The sequence below is a fragment of the Homarus americanus genome, unplaced genomic scaffold, assembly GCF_018991925.1.
Source record: "Homarus americanus isolate GMGI-L3 unplaced genomic scaffold, GMGI_Hamer_2.0 scaffold24922, whole genome shotgun sequence".
In the NCBI taxonomy this organism is placed as follows: Eukaryota; Metazoa; Arthropoda; class Malacostraca; order Decapoda; family Nephropidae; genus Homarus; species Homarus americanus.
In genome coordinates, this window is record NW_024722610.1 from 2,546,411 (window position 1) to 2,564,257 (window position 17,847).

A 17,847-nucleotide genomic window follows, 5' to 3' on the forward strand; every position below is an offset into this window, starting at 1 on the left:
GATGATCATGGTAGTGATGGTGGTAATGATGGTGGTAGGAGTCAAAGAAGGAACGAGAGGTTAGTTCAAGTGTTCAGAGGGTAAAATCTTTCTTGGGGGTGGGGGTGTATGTGGGGGGTGGGGTCCCTGAGTGTTAAGTGTTGCGGCAAGGTCACTCTCTCATACACACTCTGGCTGGGCACAACTCAATAAACTGCTTCATTCTCTGCTGCCCACAAGACACTTTGGCCATCCCATTCATAAGTTTGTTGCTGTGTTGGACGTGATGTAACCGTTCGCTTTTCCATAATAATAATAATAATAATAATAATAATAATAATAAAAGTCTTAATACAAATTTAATACTAATAATAATAAAGAAAAATATCATGTATTTTTTATTCATTAACTTATCTATGTATATTTACTTGTTAAAAATTTCCTGAACCGTTCGAAAGTTACTAAACATTGACGTCACCCCCGAGTAGTTTCAAGCCAATACATCATTCAGTGCTTGGGATAGACAGACAGACAGGTTGGGGATCATGTTGAGAACTATTACTGCTGTCACCGCTACCATCAATGTCTCCTTTGCCTTCTATCCTCCTCCTCATCACCCTTCTTCTTCAACTCCTCCTCATCATCCCCCTTTTTCTCCTCCTCATCCCTCTTCTCCTTCTCTCCCTCTTCTCCCTCTTCTTCTCTCCCTCTTCTCCTTCTCTCCCTCTTCTCCTTCTTTCCCTCTTCTCCTTCTTTCCCTCTTCTCCTTCTCTCCCTCTTCTCCCTTCACCAATGTTTCCTTTACTATCTACCCCAACGCCTCTTTAACTTCATCTTCCTTCTCCAACGTCTTTCTTTTTCTCTTAGTCCCTCTCCTCGCTTCCTCCCTTCTTTCTCCTCCTCCATCATTCCCCCCCTTCTTCCTTTTCCTCCATCATTCCCTTTCCCTCCATCATTCCCTTTCTTCCTTCTCCTCCACACCCCTTCCTCCTCCTCCTCCACACCCCTTCCTCCTCCTCCACACCCCTTCACTTCCTCTCACCTCTCCTCCTCGTCCTCCATCAGATGCCTCGTCACAAGATAAAGCGGGTTAAGGCTGGGGGTAGTGAGGCACGTCCCCCGGGGGGTAGAAACACACGTCTGGACTCGTCTCCTGGCTCCTTGGCCGCACACCACTGCCACCACCTGATTGTTGGCAGGAAGTCTGTATGCAACCACAGGGTACTGTAATTGTATTGTAATTCGGTTAAGTATGGGATCGTGTGTGTGTGTGTGTGTAGATTTTATTCACTGACCACGAAGGTTAACCAAAAATATGAATAAAGTTAAAAAGTGAGAAAATGCACATCTTTTAGTGATACTCTTGATGCAGTGTTGTGGTACTCGTCAAGAAGCCTGCGTTTGTGAAATTTCATGTCTGTTACCGGAAGTGTTGAGAAACCTTAGCTCCGATGGACAGACGGACGCCACTATCTGCCTCTCCCACACATGAATCTGGGCGTAAAAGTGTTTGTATGTGCTCTACTAAGCATCAACTAAACTTTCAACATGAGAATGGCGCTCTGCGTATGAAAAATAAACAAGCAGACGCTGCTCCAAAACTTCGCGCGCCTGTAATCAGCGCCATCTATTGTCCGGCGGCGAGTGAGGCGTCACAGCTGCGTTATCGCGAGCCTCCTCGTCTGGCTCTGGACCCGGATTTTCAAAGGCTCTGTGATAACTTTCTCCCTTCACGAAGAACTCCAGATCGGATCTAATTTCGACAGATTCTTAGTACAGTTTCAACATTTTCGCAGCAATTACTGCGTCGTGTTAAGTTTCAGGAAAAATATGAACGCAGGAGCTCTTGAAATCTCCTTGCTTGAGCAGTGCCAGGGTCGTTGGCAGGAACAGTGGTGCCAACTTGGCAACATGAGGAGGAGGGTGCCAGGTATCAAGTAGGAGACTAATTAGGGACAAATAATTCGTTGGTTTTAATAATCACACAGATGTCGAGATTACAGCTTAACCATGAATAATAAAGAAAACAAAAACAAAACAACGACATTTAACTTAGAATACGGGAGCAGTTATGTGAATTAGTAGTTACGTTGAACTTAGGAGGAGAGCACCCATGAGATATTCAGCGATAGGTGACAACTTTGTACTACGCCAGGGTTGGGGAGGAGGTTTGTGGTGTATGGCAACACTCGTCTGGGGATGTGAATTAACGGCTTTTATGAATTCTTGCGGGACGCCCCTGTGACGTAATGACCAGACTGTAAACAACGCTACAGACGCCCCAGTGTATAGGGGGTGGTGATGATGGTCATGCTGTAGATGGTTGTGGTCCTGCTGCAGGCGGTCGTGGCACTGCTGTAGATGGTGGTGGTGGTCCTGCTGTAGGCGGTCGTGGTCCTGCTGTAGATGGTGGTGGTGGTCCTGCTGTAGGCGGTCGTGGTCCTGCTGTAGATGGTGGTGGTCCTGCTGTAGGCGGTCGTGGTCCTGCTGTAGATGGTAGTGGTGGTGGCTGTCCTGCTGTATATGGTGGTGGTCCTGCTGTAGATGGTGGTGGTCCTGCTATAGAAGGTGGTGGTGTAGGTGGTGGTCCTGCTGGTAGAGGGTAGTGGTGGTGGCTGTCCTGCTGTAGATGGTGGTGGTCCTGCTGTAGGCGGTCGTGGTACTGCTGTAGATGGTGGTGGTCCTGCTGTAGGCGGTCGTGGTCCTGCTGTAGATGGTAGTGGTGGTGGCTGTCCTGCTGTATATGGTGGTGGCTGTCCTGCTGTAAGTGGTGGTGGTCCTGCTGTAGATGGTGGTGGTCCTGCTGTAGGCGGTCGTGGTACTGGTGTGGGTGGTGGTCCTGCTGTAGATGGTAGTGGTGGTGGCTGTCCTGCTGTATATGGTGGTGGTGGTGGCTGTCCTGCTGTAAGTGGTGGTGGTCCTGCTGTAGATGGTGGTGGTCCTGCTATAGAAGGTGGTGGTGTGGTGGTGGTCGTCCTGTTGTAGGTGGTGGTGGTCCTGCTGTAGATGGTAGTGGTGGTGGCTGTCCTGCTGTAGATGGTGGTGGTGGCTGTCCTGCTGTAAATGGTGGTGGTCCTGCTCTAAATGGTGGTGGTCCTGCTGTAGGCGGTCGTGGTCCTGCTGTAGATGGTGGTGGTGGTGGCTGTCCTGCTGTATATGGTGGTGGCTGTCCTGCTGTGTGGTGGTGGTCCTGCTGTAGATGGTGGTGGTCCTGCTGTAGGCGGTCGTGGTACTGGTGTAGGTGGTGGTGGTACTGGTGTAGGTGGTGGTCGTCCTGTTGTAGGTGGTGGTGGTCCTGCTGTAGATGGTAGTGGTGGTGGCTGTCCTGCTGTATATGGTGGTGGTGGTGGCTGTCCTGCTGTAAGTGGTGGTGGTCCTGCTGTAGATGGTGGTGGTCCTGCTGTAGGCGGTCGTGTGTACTGGTGTAGGTGGTGGTCGTCCTGTTGTAGGTGGTGGTGGTCCTGCTGTAGATGGTAGTGGTGGTGGCTGTCCTGCTGTATATGGTGGTGGTGGTGGTGGTGGCTGTCCTGCTGTAGATGGTGGTGGTCCTGCTATAGAAGGTGGTGGTGTAGGTGGTGGTCGTCCGTTTGTAGGTGGTGGTGGTCCTACTGTAGATGGTAGTGGTGGTGGCTGTCCTGCTGTAGATGGTGGTGGTGGTGGCTGTCCTGCTGTAGATGGTGGTGGTGGTGGCTGTCCTGCTGTAGTGGTGGTGGTCCTGCTGTAGAAGGTGGTGGTGTAGGTGGTGGCTGTCTTGTTGTAGGTGGTGGTGGTGGTGTTGCTGTAGGTGGTGAAGAGTTTGGTTAAGGAGTGTAGATTGACGAGGGGTGGTGAGGGGGGTCAGAAACCGCCCTTGGGGGAGAACTGCTGACCTACAGCGCTGGGGATTTGTTAGTGAGTGTACAATGAATTGAAACTAATTGCCTCATTGTGGTGGTGGTGGGATGTAGGGAGGTGGTGGTGTTTGTGTCGTTGGTGACAATAGTTGTGATGATGGTGATGATGCTATTGTTGGTGATAGTAGTTGTGATGGTATTAATGGTTGTGTTTGATAATAGTGGTGGCAGAAGCAGTGATGGTAGCGATAGTAATAGTAATGATGGTGGTCATGGTAGTAGTTTTAATGGTAGTCATGTTAGTATTAGGTGATTCTTTTGCCATTATTTTTTTATTATTTCCCTCAGGATCTCAACAGAGGTACAGCTACCCATGAAAGTTCCCTCGTCTCTCCTTCTGAACCATGAACCCCGAGATTCAGACTCGTGAATCCGAAGCATTTATAGACAGAATAATGCATCAGGGTCTACTGCTTCGGGTTCACGAGGCTGTAATCTCGGGGTTCGTAGTTCAGAGGCGACAGGACGTGAAGATAATGTGGGTTCAGGTTTGGAGGTAAAAATATTCTGATAACTTTTCAAATAAAATTGGAATCTCCTGAAAATTGACCTCCCTCCCCCCCCCCCCACCTCCTTAGCTTAATTTATATAATGATTAAACACCCTAACATTACCGGGGGCGGGGGGGGTAGATTAGGTTAAGTTACAAAAGGTTAGGTTAAATAAGGTTGGGTTATATGGTGGTAGTAAGAGTTTGGGGATAGTAGTGAGGGTTTTTAAAGTGATGGATTGTGGTAGTGGTTGGTAGGGAGGATGGATGGTGGTAGTGAGGATTGGAAGGTGGTGTTGGTAGTAGTAGTGAAGATTGATAATGATAGATGGTAGTAGTGAAGGCTAATAGTTGATGGATGTTGGCTAGTTGGTAGTGATCGATCGTTGTTGATGATAGTGGTGATGGATGGATGGTGATGGTTGTCGTGATGGATGGTGGATGGTAGTGGTAGTGAGAGGTGGCGGGTGGTGGTGATGGGAGGTGGCAAGTGGTCAGCATCTTAGGAGAGACTGGACAGCATCACCTTGTCGTATGCGTGTGCTCCTCGCCACCCTGTTCGTTCTCGTTATCCACCACTGGCCCGCTTCCTCTTCTGTGTGTGTGTGTGTGTGTGTGGTTCACTCTCCTCTCGTCATTGACCACGGTAATAACTCAGCACCTCACCTGATACTTCAGTGCCTCACCTGGCATATTAGTACCTCACCTGACACCTCAGTACCTCACCTGGCACCTCAATACCTCACCTGGCACATTAGTACCTCACTTGACACCTCAGTACCTCACCTGACACCTTAGTACCTCACCTGACACCTTAGTACCTCACCTGACACCTTAGTACCTCACCTGACACATTAGTACCTCACCTGACACCTTAGTACCTCACCTGATACATTAGTACCTCACCTGACACCCACCTTAGCTCCGTACTTAACACCCCAGTACCTTACATGACACCAGATATAGGTAAACGTGTCAATAACGGTAGTATAGTTTACGACGCAAGCAAACTACTGTAGGTGGGCGATTAAGGATTGTTCAGCACACACACACACTTCCCTTGCAGGAGTCGAACACCACATACTTTGGATGGCATGAAACAACATCCACCAGTCAGGTCAGGGATGGCGGTACTGTAGGTATTAGGCTGCCTTAACGAAGCTGAAAACTCTTGATCCAATTACTATATGACTGAAGTTGTTACGTATAGTAGAGGGTATGTGAGGGTGCCACGACCACAGGTGTTGAGGCACTCGCTCACCTTGACCAACTGGCGAGAGAGAGAGAGAGAGAGAGATTGATTTGCATATATAAGTCCTGGTACAGTAATAGCCAAACGCTGATTACGCCAAGGGTCCAATCCCCAACACACATTGGTAGACACGACACTAATCTGTTTTATCGTCCCGTGGGCCCAGTACTGAGAGACGCGGGACACAGCTGACGGTGGTAGTGGTGGAGGCGGTACTGGTGGTGGTAAGTAGCTTATTCTCCCTGCTGTAAGGCTCCTTCTTACTTTGGTGATGGTGGTAGTGATGGTGGTGGTGTCGGGGTCAGTCGAGGTGGTTATCCATGGCTGCACACGTGTCAGGATTTGTTTGAATGTTAATATCTGAGAGTGAAATCTCTCTCTCTCTCTCTCTCTCTCTCTCTCTCTCTCTCTCTGCAGAAATTTAACCAAGTACTCTTAATTATTTGTAATATACCTGTGCCCTCTACCTAAACTTTGTATCTGTACTAATTTGTTCACTGAAAATTGTGTTAAAAAAAAAACTTGTGGTAACTTGTGGTACTGTAACTGCTGGGAATACAGTAAACCCGAGCTGGAGCTTTGGAGGCTGGTGTCATAAGAACATAAGAAAATAAAGAGTCTGCAATAGGCCGGTTGGCCTGTGCATGGCAGCTCCTGTCGAGAGTTACTACCACTCTCTCTCATCCATGAATCTATTTAGCCTCCTTTTGAAACTTTCCAGAGTTCCAGCACTTACTACAAAGTTGCTAAGCTTGTTCCACTCGTCAGGTTTGGAGGGTGGTGTCGTCAGGTTTGGATGGTGGTGTCGTCAGGTTTGTAGGTAGGTGTCGTCAGGCTTGGAGGCTGGTGTTGTCAGATTTGGAGGCTGGTGTCGTCAGGTTTGTAGGTTGTTGTTGTCGTCGTCAGGTTTGGAGGCTGGTGTCGTCAGGTTTGGATGGTGGTGTCGTCAGGTTTGGAGGCTGGTGTCGTCAGGTTTGGAGGCTGGTGTCGTCAGGGTTGGAGGTCAGAGGGCGTGTTGAAGTGTGTCGGAGAGTGAGTGAACAGCACCTTCCACTAGCCCCAGGTGTTGAGGGTGTTGCTATTGATCATTCCTTGTATACACTCCTTGTTACGCTTGGGTGCTCCTCTGTCCTCCTATGACCACTAGTTGCTTCACCTTTCAGTGACCTTCCTTACCACTAGTATCTTGACCTTTCAGTGACCCCTTTTACCACGAATAGCTTGACCTTCCAGTGACCCCCTTTACCACTAGTAGCTTGACCATCGTCCCTAAGATTAAACCATCGTCCCTAAGATTAAACCATCGTCCTTAAGATTAAACCACCATCTTTAATATAAATCATCGTCCGCATAAGGAATAATGTGAAAAAGGACAAGTTTACGTAAAGTGGCACGGTGTATTTATATCCATTACTTGTTGCAGTCATCTGGAGAGTGTTAGTTCATCAGTACCCGAGACCTGTCCGCTCCGCCCACCTCCTCCTTCTGTCCACCTCCTTCCCCCTCCGCCCACTTCCTCACCCCTCCGTCCACCTCCTCCCCCCCCTCCATCCACCTCCTTCCGCCCACCTCCTCTCCCTTCCGTCTACCTCCTCCCCCTCCCATTACTGTACGAAGCACCTTACCTGTCGTAAATTATTACCGGTCTGGCTTGACCCTACCAGCACCGGCACCACTACCACCACATCCTAGACATACAGATAAGATGTAGTTACGTAGATACCGTAGACTGGAAAGACACGAGACAGACATATAGACTGAACAGAAAATGAGACAGGAGACAGACTGGAAAGATACAGAAAGACAGATTTGACACATACACACTGACGCGCTCATCATCATCATCCACACTACCTTATACACAGTACACACCACCACAAGTGTCATCTTACCGCTCCTCCCTGTGTGTGTGTAGTAGACGGGGCGGCCCTACATGGTGGTCAGTCGTAGCCAGGACTATATACGGCTATCTATTACATCTCCCACCCACAGTCTGTCTCGGTCTTGGCGGCACCTCAACTTCTGCGTCAGAGTGAACAAGTGTGGCGAATCTCCTGTGTTTCACCGCTCAAGATACTGAAAGATTTATATTGTAAAAAGAAGACTCACAGTTGCTAGTTTAGATAGAGGTGATTTATATAGTGACAAATCATAAATAATCGATGTTTAGAATTTATGTACTGTATATTTATATAGCAGAAATTCGCAAGGGCTCTTTTAGATTCACTTGCGGAAAATGTATTCAGAAAACATCTACAGGTATAGAATTTAAATTGGAGATACAGGTTTAAAGTAGAGGTTAAAGCTCAGGTACACTCGTCATCTACAGGTGTCCCTCTAGAGTACGGGGCAGAATTATAAAGGTAGTTGAGCACTCCTTCACAATTTCTTAAGAGCCTCGCTATGGTGTTCAACAAGTAGATGACTGAGTCTTGATTTTAAATTCGCCTCGTCGCGTCGCATAATTTTCAGAGAATTTTATTGTTATGGGGCGAGGCCTGAATTTACCACGAGACCCTGAACGTGACTGTTGACCCTAGTGAGTGCTGCTGCCTGTGAATGTTGATTGCGCGACGACTAGTGTATGTTGCGATAGAAGAATGTCCTACCCTTTCGCGACTGTTATGGACGTCGGAGTCATTCAGGGTAGTCAGAATGGACGTCCCCCAAGTGGGTTTTATTAGCTTGTGTTATTGAGTTGCTCGTAAAAAAAACTCCAAAGATCGACAGATATAGAATCATAAATTCTTCCGGGGTCAAGGATCTGGACTAGTGTAAATATGTAGTGTCCGTCAGCCGCAATCCGACCTCAGGCGACCTTCCCACAGCGCTGCTCTAAGATTCCTCTGTAACTTGTCATCGAGGTTGTATTAACTCATCAGACAGACGCCCCACCCCCCTTCTACCCCATCGGCCCTGGCATGTGCTTTCTCTCCAGGTCCCCGGGGCACGGTATCCCTGACTCCCCGGCACCCTAGCCTCCTCAACCCTCGTCGTTGATCATGTGCAGGCAGCAACCCGACACCAGCGTACCGTGTCGAGGCATGGGGCCGAGTCGTACATCTCGTATCGTGTTGGTGGTGGCGAGTCTCCTCCCCTCTCTCTCTCCCTCTACACAAAGGCGTCACTCTTCCTCCCTCCCTCCCACTAATGACAGTATGATGGGGAGTCATGTGCTGCTGACGACTCTGGTGATATCCCTCGACAGAGAATGGGTGTAGGTGATCGAGTGACGCGGTTTTTGCCTCCTGCAGCTCGCCAGTTTTCTCGCGTTACTAATGTATGCGGTCGTCTTGTCTGGCGGGACGTGCTCGGCCGTTTTATGTGGCCAGTTTATATCCATTAATGAAGGCTCGGGGCATCTAGTCATTCACTTAAATACACTCGACATGTAATTTGTTTTTGTTTTTATTTTTTCACCACTTGCCAACAGGCTGTTTTTGTTCAAGGGGAACTACGTCTTGAATTTACAGAGAACACGTTGATATAAACATTTCCTCCAAATACCATTTAAACAGCGTCACTACGAGCATAGAACAGCACCTGATGTTCCCCTATCGCCAACCCAACCCAACCCAACCCATCCCCACCCTCAAGTAACACAAGGTAGCTACGGCAGCCAGACACACATTCGCTCGTCGTTTGCCTGCACTGACGCCTTGTATAATGGCCCCAGCATTTAGATCTAAGCATTTGAGTGACATCTCCCTGTCTTCAGTGACGTCGGTAGCCCAATTTAAGCCATTCTGTAAGAGGTTGTATGTCAAACACGATAGTTCTCGTGGTGGCGGGGGGGGAGGGGGACAAGTAATTAGACAGAGGCAATCGAAACATAATTAGACAGGGGCAAGTTAGACAGATATAATTAGGTAGGTTAAATTAAGTTAGTTTAGGTAGGTTAGATTCGGTTTAGTTAGGTTAAATTTGGTAACATTAGGTCAAGTTAGTTTTCTTCGTCTTAAATCCCCTTGTGTATGGGGTCGTCTGTGTGCTGTATAAAATCGTCTGGCATTATAGATAAGCAAAAGCCAGTGACAGTATATTCGACATATCAAGCAACAACCACCACCCACCCACCCACCTACCCACCACCACCACCACCTACCACCCACCCAACTACCACCCAACTACCACCACCCTCCGGACGTGTTGCCTCGCCTCTGTATATATATATGATGGGCTGTGGTCGTCAGTCTCTCTCGCCTTTCACAACGCTCACTGACGCCGCTACTGACCTCGCCTCCGTCGTTATCGTCTTGTGTCTCTCCTTCTTCACACTCTGTCGCCACTCTCATCATCATCTTCGTGGAATATCATCTTCATCATCACCTCACTACACACATCATTACCACTAAACTTATAGTGACACTACACCACCACCAAAGTAAACACCACCACTACACAACACCACCATCATCATCACACATAACCACACACACACACACACACTATACATCATCACCACCATGTCACAACATCAAAGTCGCAACACAAGCAAATATTTCGTCTCCATTTTACTTACAAACTGTACTAATCAAAACAAAACATTAGCCATGAGTTGTTATTTTTTTCTGCACATAAAAATAGAGATAATAAGTATAATAAAATATGATAATAGTGTAAGATTAATAAGAAAGTCAGATTAGTTAGTTAAGAGATGTAAACCGAGTAAGCTTGGCTGGTGCGCATTCCTCGGGTGCTGGAGTTTTGTCAAGTATGTGAGCCAGCAAGGAGACAGGCGACGGTAAACATCTCCAGCGCACGTTTTCTGTTCACTGTAACTGAAGTATGGTGTGTGTGTGTGTGTTGTTACGCCGTCTCTTAATTTACTTAAATATCCAGGTTCTAGGCGCAACCAAACAAAAAAGTGAAGTAAATTAAAAGAGAATAAAAATAAATAAAATAAACCTTTAAGAATATAATTAATTAAATATTAACACAATAAAGAGCCTCGTAGGCTGTCACAACAAATTGATTCACCATCGAAACTTTTAAGACAAGTGATACTAAACATCGAAACCTCAGAAGAATAAAAATAAAGCATTGGATTACGTTAACACTGTATAAACATATAAACTAACACTGAAATTAACTAACGTGAAACAACATGAATTACTTGAATACAACTAAGCAAATACTGATGGACACAAACAGACATAAATAGGTACTCACATAGATATATCACATTGGTGGCGACAGGAACAACACAAATAAATTAAGTATAAGTAACAGGTGACGAGTGACACTCAAAGGATGTGGTCTGTATGACAAGAGGACTGAACTAACTCCGTCAGTTGGTGGGTCCTATATATAAGGTCGGCTCCCGCCACGCGACCCGCCGGTGGGTCGTTTAACGATGCAGATGGTCGTTAGAGAACAAAGAATACTTGTTACAATACTAAATAAAGAAATAAGATGGGCTTGAACAAATAATAACAGTTAAAACCTTAACAGCACAGGGTAAGGTGACTACAATATATAATAGTAAATTTAACACATCATTACAGGAATAATATGGAACAACATGGGAGCATGTTATATATAAAAAAACAAATAGAAAAATACGACACGGTCGTAACAGTGTGTGTGTGTGTGTGTGTGTGTGTGTGTTCTCTTTCTCGTATTCTTTTTCATTTTCTCTTTCGTTCTCCCCCTCTCTTATTATTTCTTTCATTCTCTCTCTCTCGTTGTCTTTTTCTTTATTTTTATTTCTCGCTCTTTGTACTACATGTATTCGTGTGTGTGGAGGGGGTGGTGGGGGTAGAGAAAGAGAGATAGAATAGGGGAGAGAGAAAGGAAAGAGGAGTCAGAAGAGAGAGAGAGAGGTGTGGGGGTGGTTAGGAGGTTTCAGCGGTGAGTGATCATAAAGTTACTTATTTAATGATACCACACTCATCTCTCCACCTCACCCTCCTCCCCCCCACCTCTCACCTCTCCTTCCTACTCACCTCTCACTCTCTTTCCTTTCACCTATCCTCCCCCCTCACCTCTGCTCCCACCTCTTTTCCTTCCTGCTCACTTCTCCTTCCCCTAACCTCTCCCTCCCCTCACCTTTACTCCTACCTCCATTCCCCCCCTCTCTCTCCTCCCATCCCCTCCCCTTCCTAACATCTTCCCTCTCACCTCACCCCTTTCTCCTCACCTCCTCTCCTCACTCTTCCTCTCCTCACACTACTTCCCTCACCTGGTAATGTTAATGAGAGAAGTTAGGTTAGGTTAGGTTAGGTTTTATCAAGGGAGATCAGATTAAGTAGTGCTTAAGCTGGATTTGGTTAAGATAAAATAGCGCCCATTCCAGTGGCCATCAACAAGCCCTTAACGAGATGCTAAACGAGTCCCTTCCAGTAGCCAGCAACAAGCCCTTAACGAGATGCTAAACGAGTCCCTTCCAGTAGCCAGCAACATGCCCTTAACGAGATGCTAAACGAGTTCCTTCTAGTAACCAGCAACAAGCCCTTAACGAGATGCTAAACGAGTCCCTTCCAGTAGCCAGCAACAAGGTCTTAAATTTAACAAAGGTGACGTGAGCTGCTGGCCACCGGCACCAAACAGGGATCCCCGTCTGGTAAGCAGATTTACCACAACAAACCATCAACAAGGGCTCAGAGTAAGCAAACCATTAAAACAATTGCTTAAACAACGCGCCATCTGGGTAAACAAGACGGGTTTGTAAACAATGTGACGTCATCCTCTCCTCACCGCAGACAACACAATCTGGCCAATAGACTGGTAACCAATGTTGTACCTGTGTGTACCTGTGCTCTGTATTTGTTCGTTATTCTTGTACTTTATACTGTACCTGTACTTTATTCTTGTATCTGTACTTATTATTATACCTGAACCTTATATTTAACTTCACTTTCTACTTAAATCAGCACCTGTACTTGTAACTGCTTTCTCCTTAAACTTGTATTCAAACCTCTATTACTACATACGTTCCTGAATCTGTATAATCTTACCTATACTTTATACCTTAATCATACATACCTGTATATGGAAGCTACATCAACACCTGTACTTGAAATCTAGCTGTACGTAAATCACAAACACCCCTGTGCTTAATACCCTTAATCAATGATCTATACTGATTACCCTTTCAATATTTTAACCTTTTCTCTTCTTTACTTTAAAAAAAAATCACTAACAATGTCAGTTTTTATAAACAGTAAGATGAAGGCCGTCTGGAGGTTGGGGAGGGAAGGGGAGAGAGGAGAAGATAGGAGAGGAGACGAGAGGGGGTAGAGTGGGAGAGGGATGGAGGGAGGGGGGGTTTTACAGGTTCGCGTCCCGCCCAGATAAACACGGGAGGCCAGTGATGAGTTGCCGTGGGGCGAGATACAGTAGGTAGGAAGCCTCCCCCCCCCCCCTCTTGTACCTCACTCGACTACGTGCGTCTTGTCGCGTTGTCGTCATTATGAGTAGCCGTTGTTAATTAGACAAGCCGAAACCGCTAATGATGACGACGATGCTGCTCTTGTGTTTTGTTCGACCAGATGATGATGATGTTTGTGTTTTGTTTGTGGATTGTAGGTTATGGTGCGTGTTTTCGTTTGTGGGTGAGCGAGGGTGTCTTCGTTTGTGGTGTGTGTGTGTGTGTGTGTGTGTGTATGCGTATGCGTGCGTGCGTATGCGTGCGTGCGTATGCGTGCGTGCTCCTTTTCAAGAGGGTTGGCTAACTGTAGACCATCATGTGCTACAGTGACACCCACACGACGCAGAGCACAATCAAGGGTTGGGTTATGTAGGGTTCACACTTTCTCTTGCGAGACCTTTCCTCCTCTACTACTTTCTCCTCACTTTTTCTCCCTACCTTTCTCTTGCTTCCTTTCTCCTCACACTTTCTCTCCCATCTTTTCCTCCCTAACTTCCCCCCCCTTTCTTTCTCCTCACTTTCTCTCCCTACTTTTCCCTCTCTGCTTTTTCCTCATTTTCTCTCCCTACCTTTCCTTCCCTGCTCTCCTCTCCTTTCCTTTTTACACGAGAGACAGATGGAAGGGGAAGAGAGGAGTTTAGATGGATAGAGGGATGTGGAGGGAAGGAGAGGAAGGGAGTGAGGGAACGATGCGGAGGGAAGGAAGGAGGGAAGGAAAGGGGGGTAGGGTGTGGAGGGAGTGAGGGAACGATGCGGAGGGAAGGAAGGAGGGATGTGGAGGGAAGGAAAGGGAGAGAGGGAAGGAGGGAGGGAGGGAGGGAGGGAACGAAGGAGGGAGGGAGGGTCAAGTGTCGGCGCCATCCTCACCAGCACCACCATCATTATTAAACATTTTTGTCGGAGGTGCTGGCGTAGCGGGCCCAGCCAACACCCGGGTCGTGTTGTGGTTCTTGCGCGTAGATACCACCCAGCCCACTCATCCCACCCCATTTATCCCACCCCAGCCTACTTATCCACTCCACCATCCCAACCCAACCACACATCCCACCCCATTTATCCAACCCCAGCCTACTTATCCACCCCAACCAACCAACCCCTGACCACCCCCCTGTGTATCATCCCAAGACTAATACTTCGCTGTGCTTTTGTTTTGCTATTTCATTCCCGTTTTGCTGCTGTTAGCGTTGCTGTAATGTTTTGCTGTCTTGGTGAAACTGTGCAAATTTTCTCCTTGTGTACTCTTTTGTTTTGCTGTTTTTTTTTTGTTATATTGGTACTGCTGTGATTTTGTTTGATTATGTGTTTGTGTGTTAGTCTTGGTGTTGCTATACATTGGCCGGCCACCGTGCGTTCATATTAGGCAAATGTAAACATATTCTGGTTTCGATGAAAATGTGGGTTAATATCCACTGCTCCACCGCCACCTGGAACAACATATTTGCTTACACTGTTTTTTTTTATTATTATTTTCGTGGCTTTTCGGTAAGATTTTTTTTTAGGGTAGGGGGTGATGCGGAAAGGTCATCGAACGTGCTGGGAGGCGAAGCTTGGGTGGTTCCTTGTATAAAGCGGAAAGTGGGAGGCGGTATGTTGTTGCCGCGTTGGTGACGGATTAGAGACATGAGTGAGATTGCCAGTCCTCTTGTCAAGTTGTACATATCGCTCTCGTACACACACACACACACACACATACACAGGCCTCCACTAACATCTGGTTGTTTACGCTAGCAGTCGATCATCATGGCATTTAATAATACACACCTATAAGACGCAAGCAAGCAGAGGCCGGGACAAGAGTGTGGTATACGAACACCTGGTGATGCGCTATTTTCAACCAGACGTGGCTGAGTGTGTGTGTGTGTGTGTGTGTGTGTGTGTGTGTGTGTGTGTGTGTGGTCAGTCAGTTTATCCGTAAAGGAAGGGAAGAGAGGATGTGAACATGAGGAGAGAGTTGAGGATGGGGGTGTGGGAGACGGGGGGGGGGATGTTATATGTCATCGTTTTTGTAGCCTCTATTAAAAGATGTTGCTGCTATCGATGTGGTTTTTTAAATTAATTTCAGGTCGATGGACTCACTTTATTCATGTGAGCAAGACACTTTAAAACGGACTATGAATCTTTTTTTTTTCATTATCAATTGAAAAAGTAAACAGGAAAATGATCAGGGAGGGGTGGGGAGTCATACTTCCTTCCTCTGTATTCCTTGGTGTGGCTAGACCAAAAAATACATGTCGCTTTTATTGGTTACCTCTTTTCAACTTTTTTTATTTGAACTTTTATTTTTATTTTCATGTGTTACCTCAGTAATTTTTATATTACCTATGTTCTTGTTTTTATTACGCTTATTCATGTGTGATAAATTTTAAAAGAATTATATGGCCAAGTTGGATTAAATGAAAGGTTAGGGTTCAATATTGGCATTAGTGTTGAGGTGTCGCCAGGGACCGTGTACAGCGGCAACAGCCTACGCACATCAACACCCACATTTTAATATACAACTCCTCGCTCCCTCGCAAAACACCTTCATATATCAAAATAACAGCTACGTTTTTAATGACGTCTATTGTCCTTATTGATTATTGTCTTTTATTGCAGCTAGCAAATGTAGAAACGGTTCCTGCCGGTCAAGCTCCCCCAATGACACGCGTAAGTAGTCTATCCAATCTGTAATTTTTTGAAAGACCGGGAGTTACAGTATATGATGATACTTCCTCTCCTTTACCTTGCTTGACTTATCGTATCATTGCCGACACTTTTGAAAATGTCCTCTTATATTGTTCTGTGTTCATAATTATGAAAACAACAGTGTGTTCAACAGGATAGTGACTAGTTATAACCGTGACTGTTCAGTTCAAGTGTTCATTTATAGTAGCGTCCACCGTTCAGTATTGTTCTCGGGTATACACGACTGTTTGGCTTCTAAATTAGAATGATGTGAAAAGAACAGTTAGTTGTCTCGATAAAAATTTCCTAGTTAATATCTCAAAGCCATGGGAATTACGTCAACAACAACAACAATATTAATATTAATAATAATAGCGATGATGATGATAAAAAAAAAGAAGCAAAGAAGTATAAGAAAGAAAAAGGAAGCAGAAATAAGAAGTGGAAAATAAAAGGAGCAGCAAGAGGAAGAAGAAAATAATAAGACGAGGAGGAAACAGCACAAGAAGAGGAAACCTTTTGATCTATGTGTCAGCTAATCACACGTCTATCATTATCTTCTTTCATTCTCTGCCATCGCCCTCCCTCCTTCATTTTCTTCACGCCATGACTGAGAACCGCCTCACAATAGACGCCAAACCCTAGCAGCTACCATCCACAATGAAGGGTGATAATTCAAGTTGTAAGCTGTAAAAATTCTGTCTTTCATATTCTCACGTGTGTGTGTGTGTGTGTGTGTGTGTGTGTCAGATTTATATTGCTTGGACATTTTTATTATTGCGAGAGATAGTCATATTTAGTGTGTTGATATTAATGTTAAAATATGTAGTTGTTAACTTCAATATTTTACAGGTGTTTATTTTAGGTTTTTAATATTTTTTAAAGCTGCATCGCTAGCTAAGGCGAAAACTGTACGTGTCTAACTTCGTCATGAATTTACAGGACCCAAGCCTTCATGTAATCGGGACCGGCAAAGCATACTAGAGGCCGAGAGTGCAGGCAACAACAGCATCCCTATCCCTGTGTGTCAGCCCAATGGGAAATACGAGCGTGTTCAGTGCTATAGAGGTAATGTTTTTTTTGTTTGTTTGTTTGAGCATATACATGGTTGATTGCAAGACCTGGGGCCAAGTAATTTTTAACATAACCAAGGTTGATTGTATTCTTCGTTGTTAATTTCTGCTGCTTGGGGAAAGGGGTGTTATGCCACTGTATTTATTGTTCTAACATATGTATTTATTTCATTCAATTTATTAATTATCATTTACTTCTTGTTTGCTGTTTTATCTTTACAATGAGTTTGTCAGTATCGGTAGTAATTACAGTAGGAAAAAGTCCGACGATAGTGATTACAGTAGGAAAAAGTCCGAACATAAAACTGTTATTTGAAAAATGTTTGTGTTCTCAGACCTGAAGAATATACACCCTAGCTAATTTCACATGAAGATTAACCAACCACCCTAATGTTAACCTAACCTAATCTAAACTAACCCCTCTCAGATAGCATTATAATGGCTATTTTTAGGTGAAGTAATCAGGGGTGTCTAATCTTTAGGTGAAATAATCAGGGGTGTCTAATATTCTGGTGAATTAATCCAGGATGTCTAATCTTAAGGTGAAATTAGCTGAGATGTCTAATATTCAGGCGATTCTCATATCTTAAATTTCCTTCCAGATATCTGTTTATGTGTTGATGAATGGACAGGGAACAGTCTGGATGGTACTGGGGTGACGAATGGTACTCCTGACTGCTCGCGACCAATGCCACATGCACGCGAATGGCCAGGTTAGATTCTGTTGTTTTGTACAATTAACACAATACTGTATACGTAATTGAAGGAAAAATACGGTATAGGTACTTATATATTCGTTCATAATAGTTTTCTTTGCATTGTATTCAACATAAAGTGGAAATGTTCTGTTTCGATAATAATTCCAGATTGTTTAAAAGAAATTTGCTTTCAAAGTTCAATTGGACAGTGAAGCATGACGTAATAATTTACATATCAATGGTAACTCTTATACAGAAAGAGGGCAATTTCTGTAAAGTCACGGTAAAGTAGTACAATATTGCTCTTAAGGCCACCAACATTCCCATATCTTTAATATTACTCTTAGGATAGATTAAAAAATGTATTATATTATATTTATAAAAAAAACTATTGTATCTATAAATACCATTGGTAATAATAACTTC

The 17,847-nt window shown here is 45.2% G+C and overlaps 1 protein-coding gene across 8 annotated transcripts in view; it reads left to right on the top strand.

Moving 5' to 3' along the window:
• The window catches only part of LOC121862882 (SPARC-related modular calcium-binding protein 2-like), a 142,209-nt gene that overhangs the window by 103,811 nt on the left and 20,551 nt on the right, over positions 1-17,847 (top strand). For 7 of the 8 annotated variants that reach the window (XM_042361258.1, XM_042361261.1, XM_042361264.1 and 4 more), the window contains 3 exons: positions 15,582-15,632; positions 16,593-16,718; positions 17,326-17,436. In XM_042361258.1, the coding sequence (XP_042217192.1) occupies positions 15,582-15,632; positions 16,593-16,718; positions 17,326-17,436 (288 nt within the window). The remainder of the gene's footprint in view (positions 1-15,581; positions 15,633-16,592; positions 16,719-17,325; positions 17,437-17,847) is intronic. The other variant, XM_042361262.1, reaches the window with a different exon arrangement.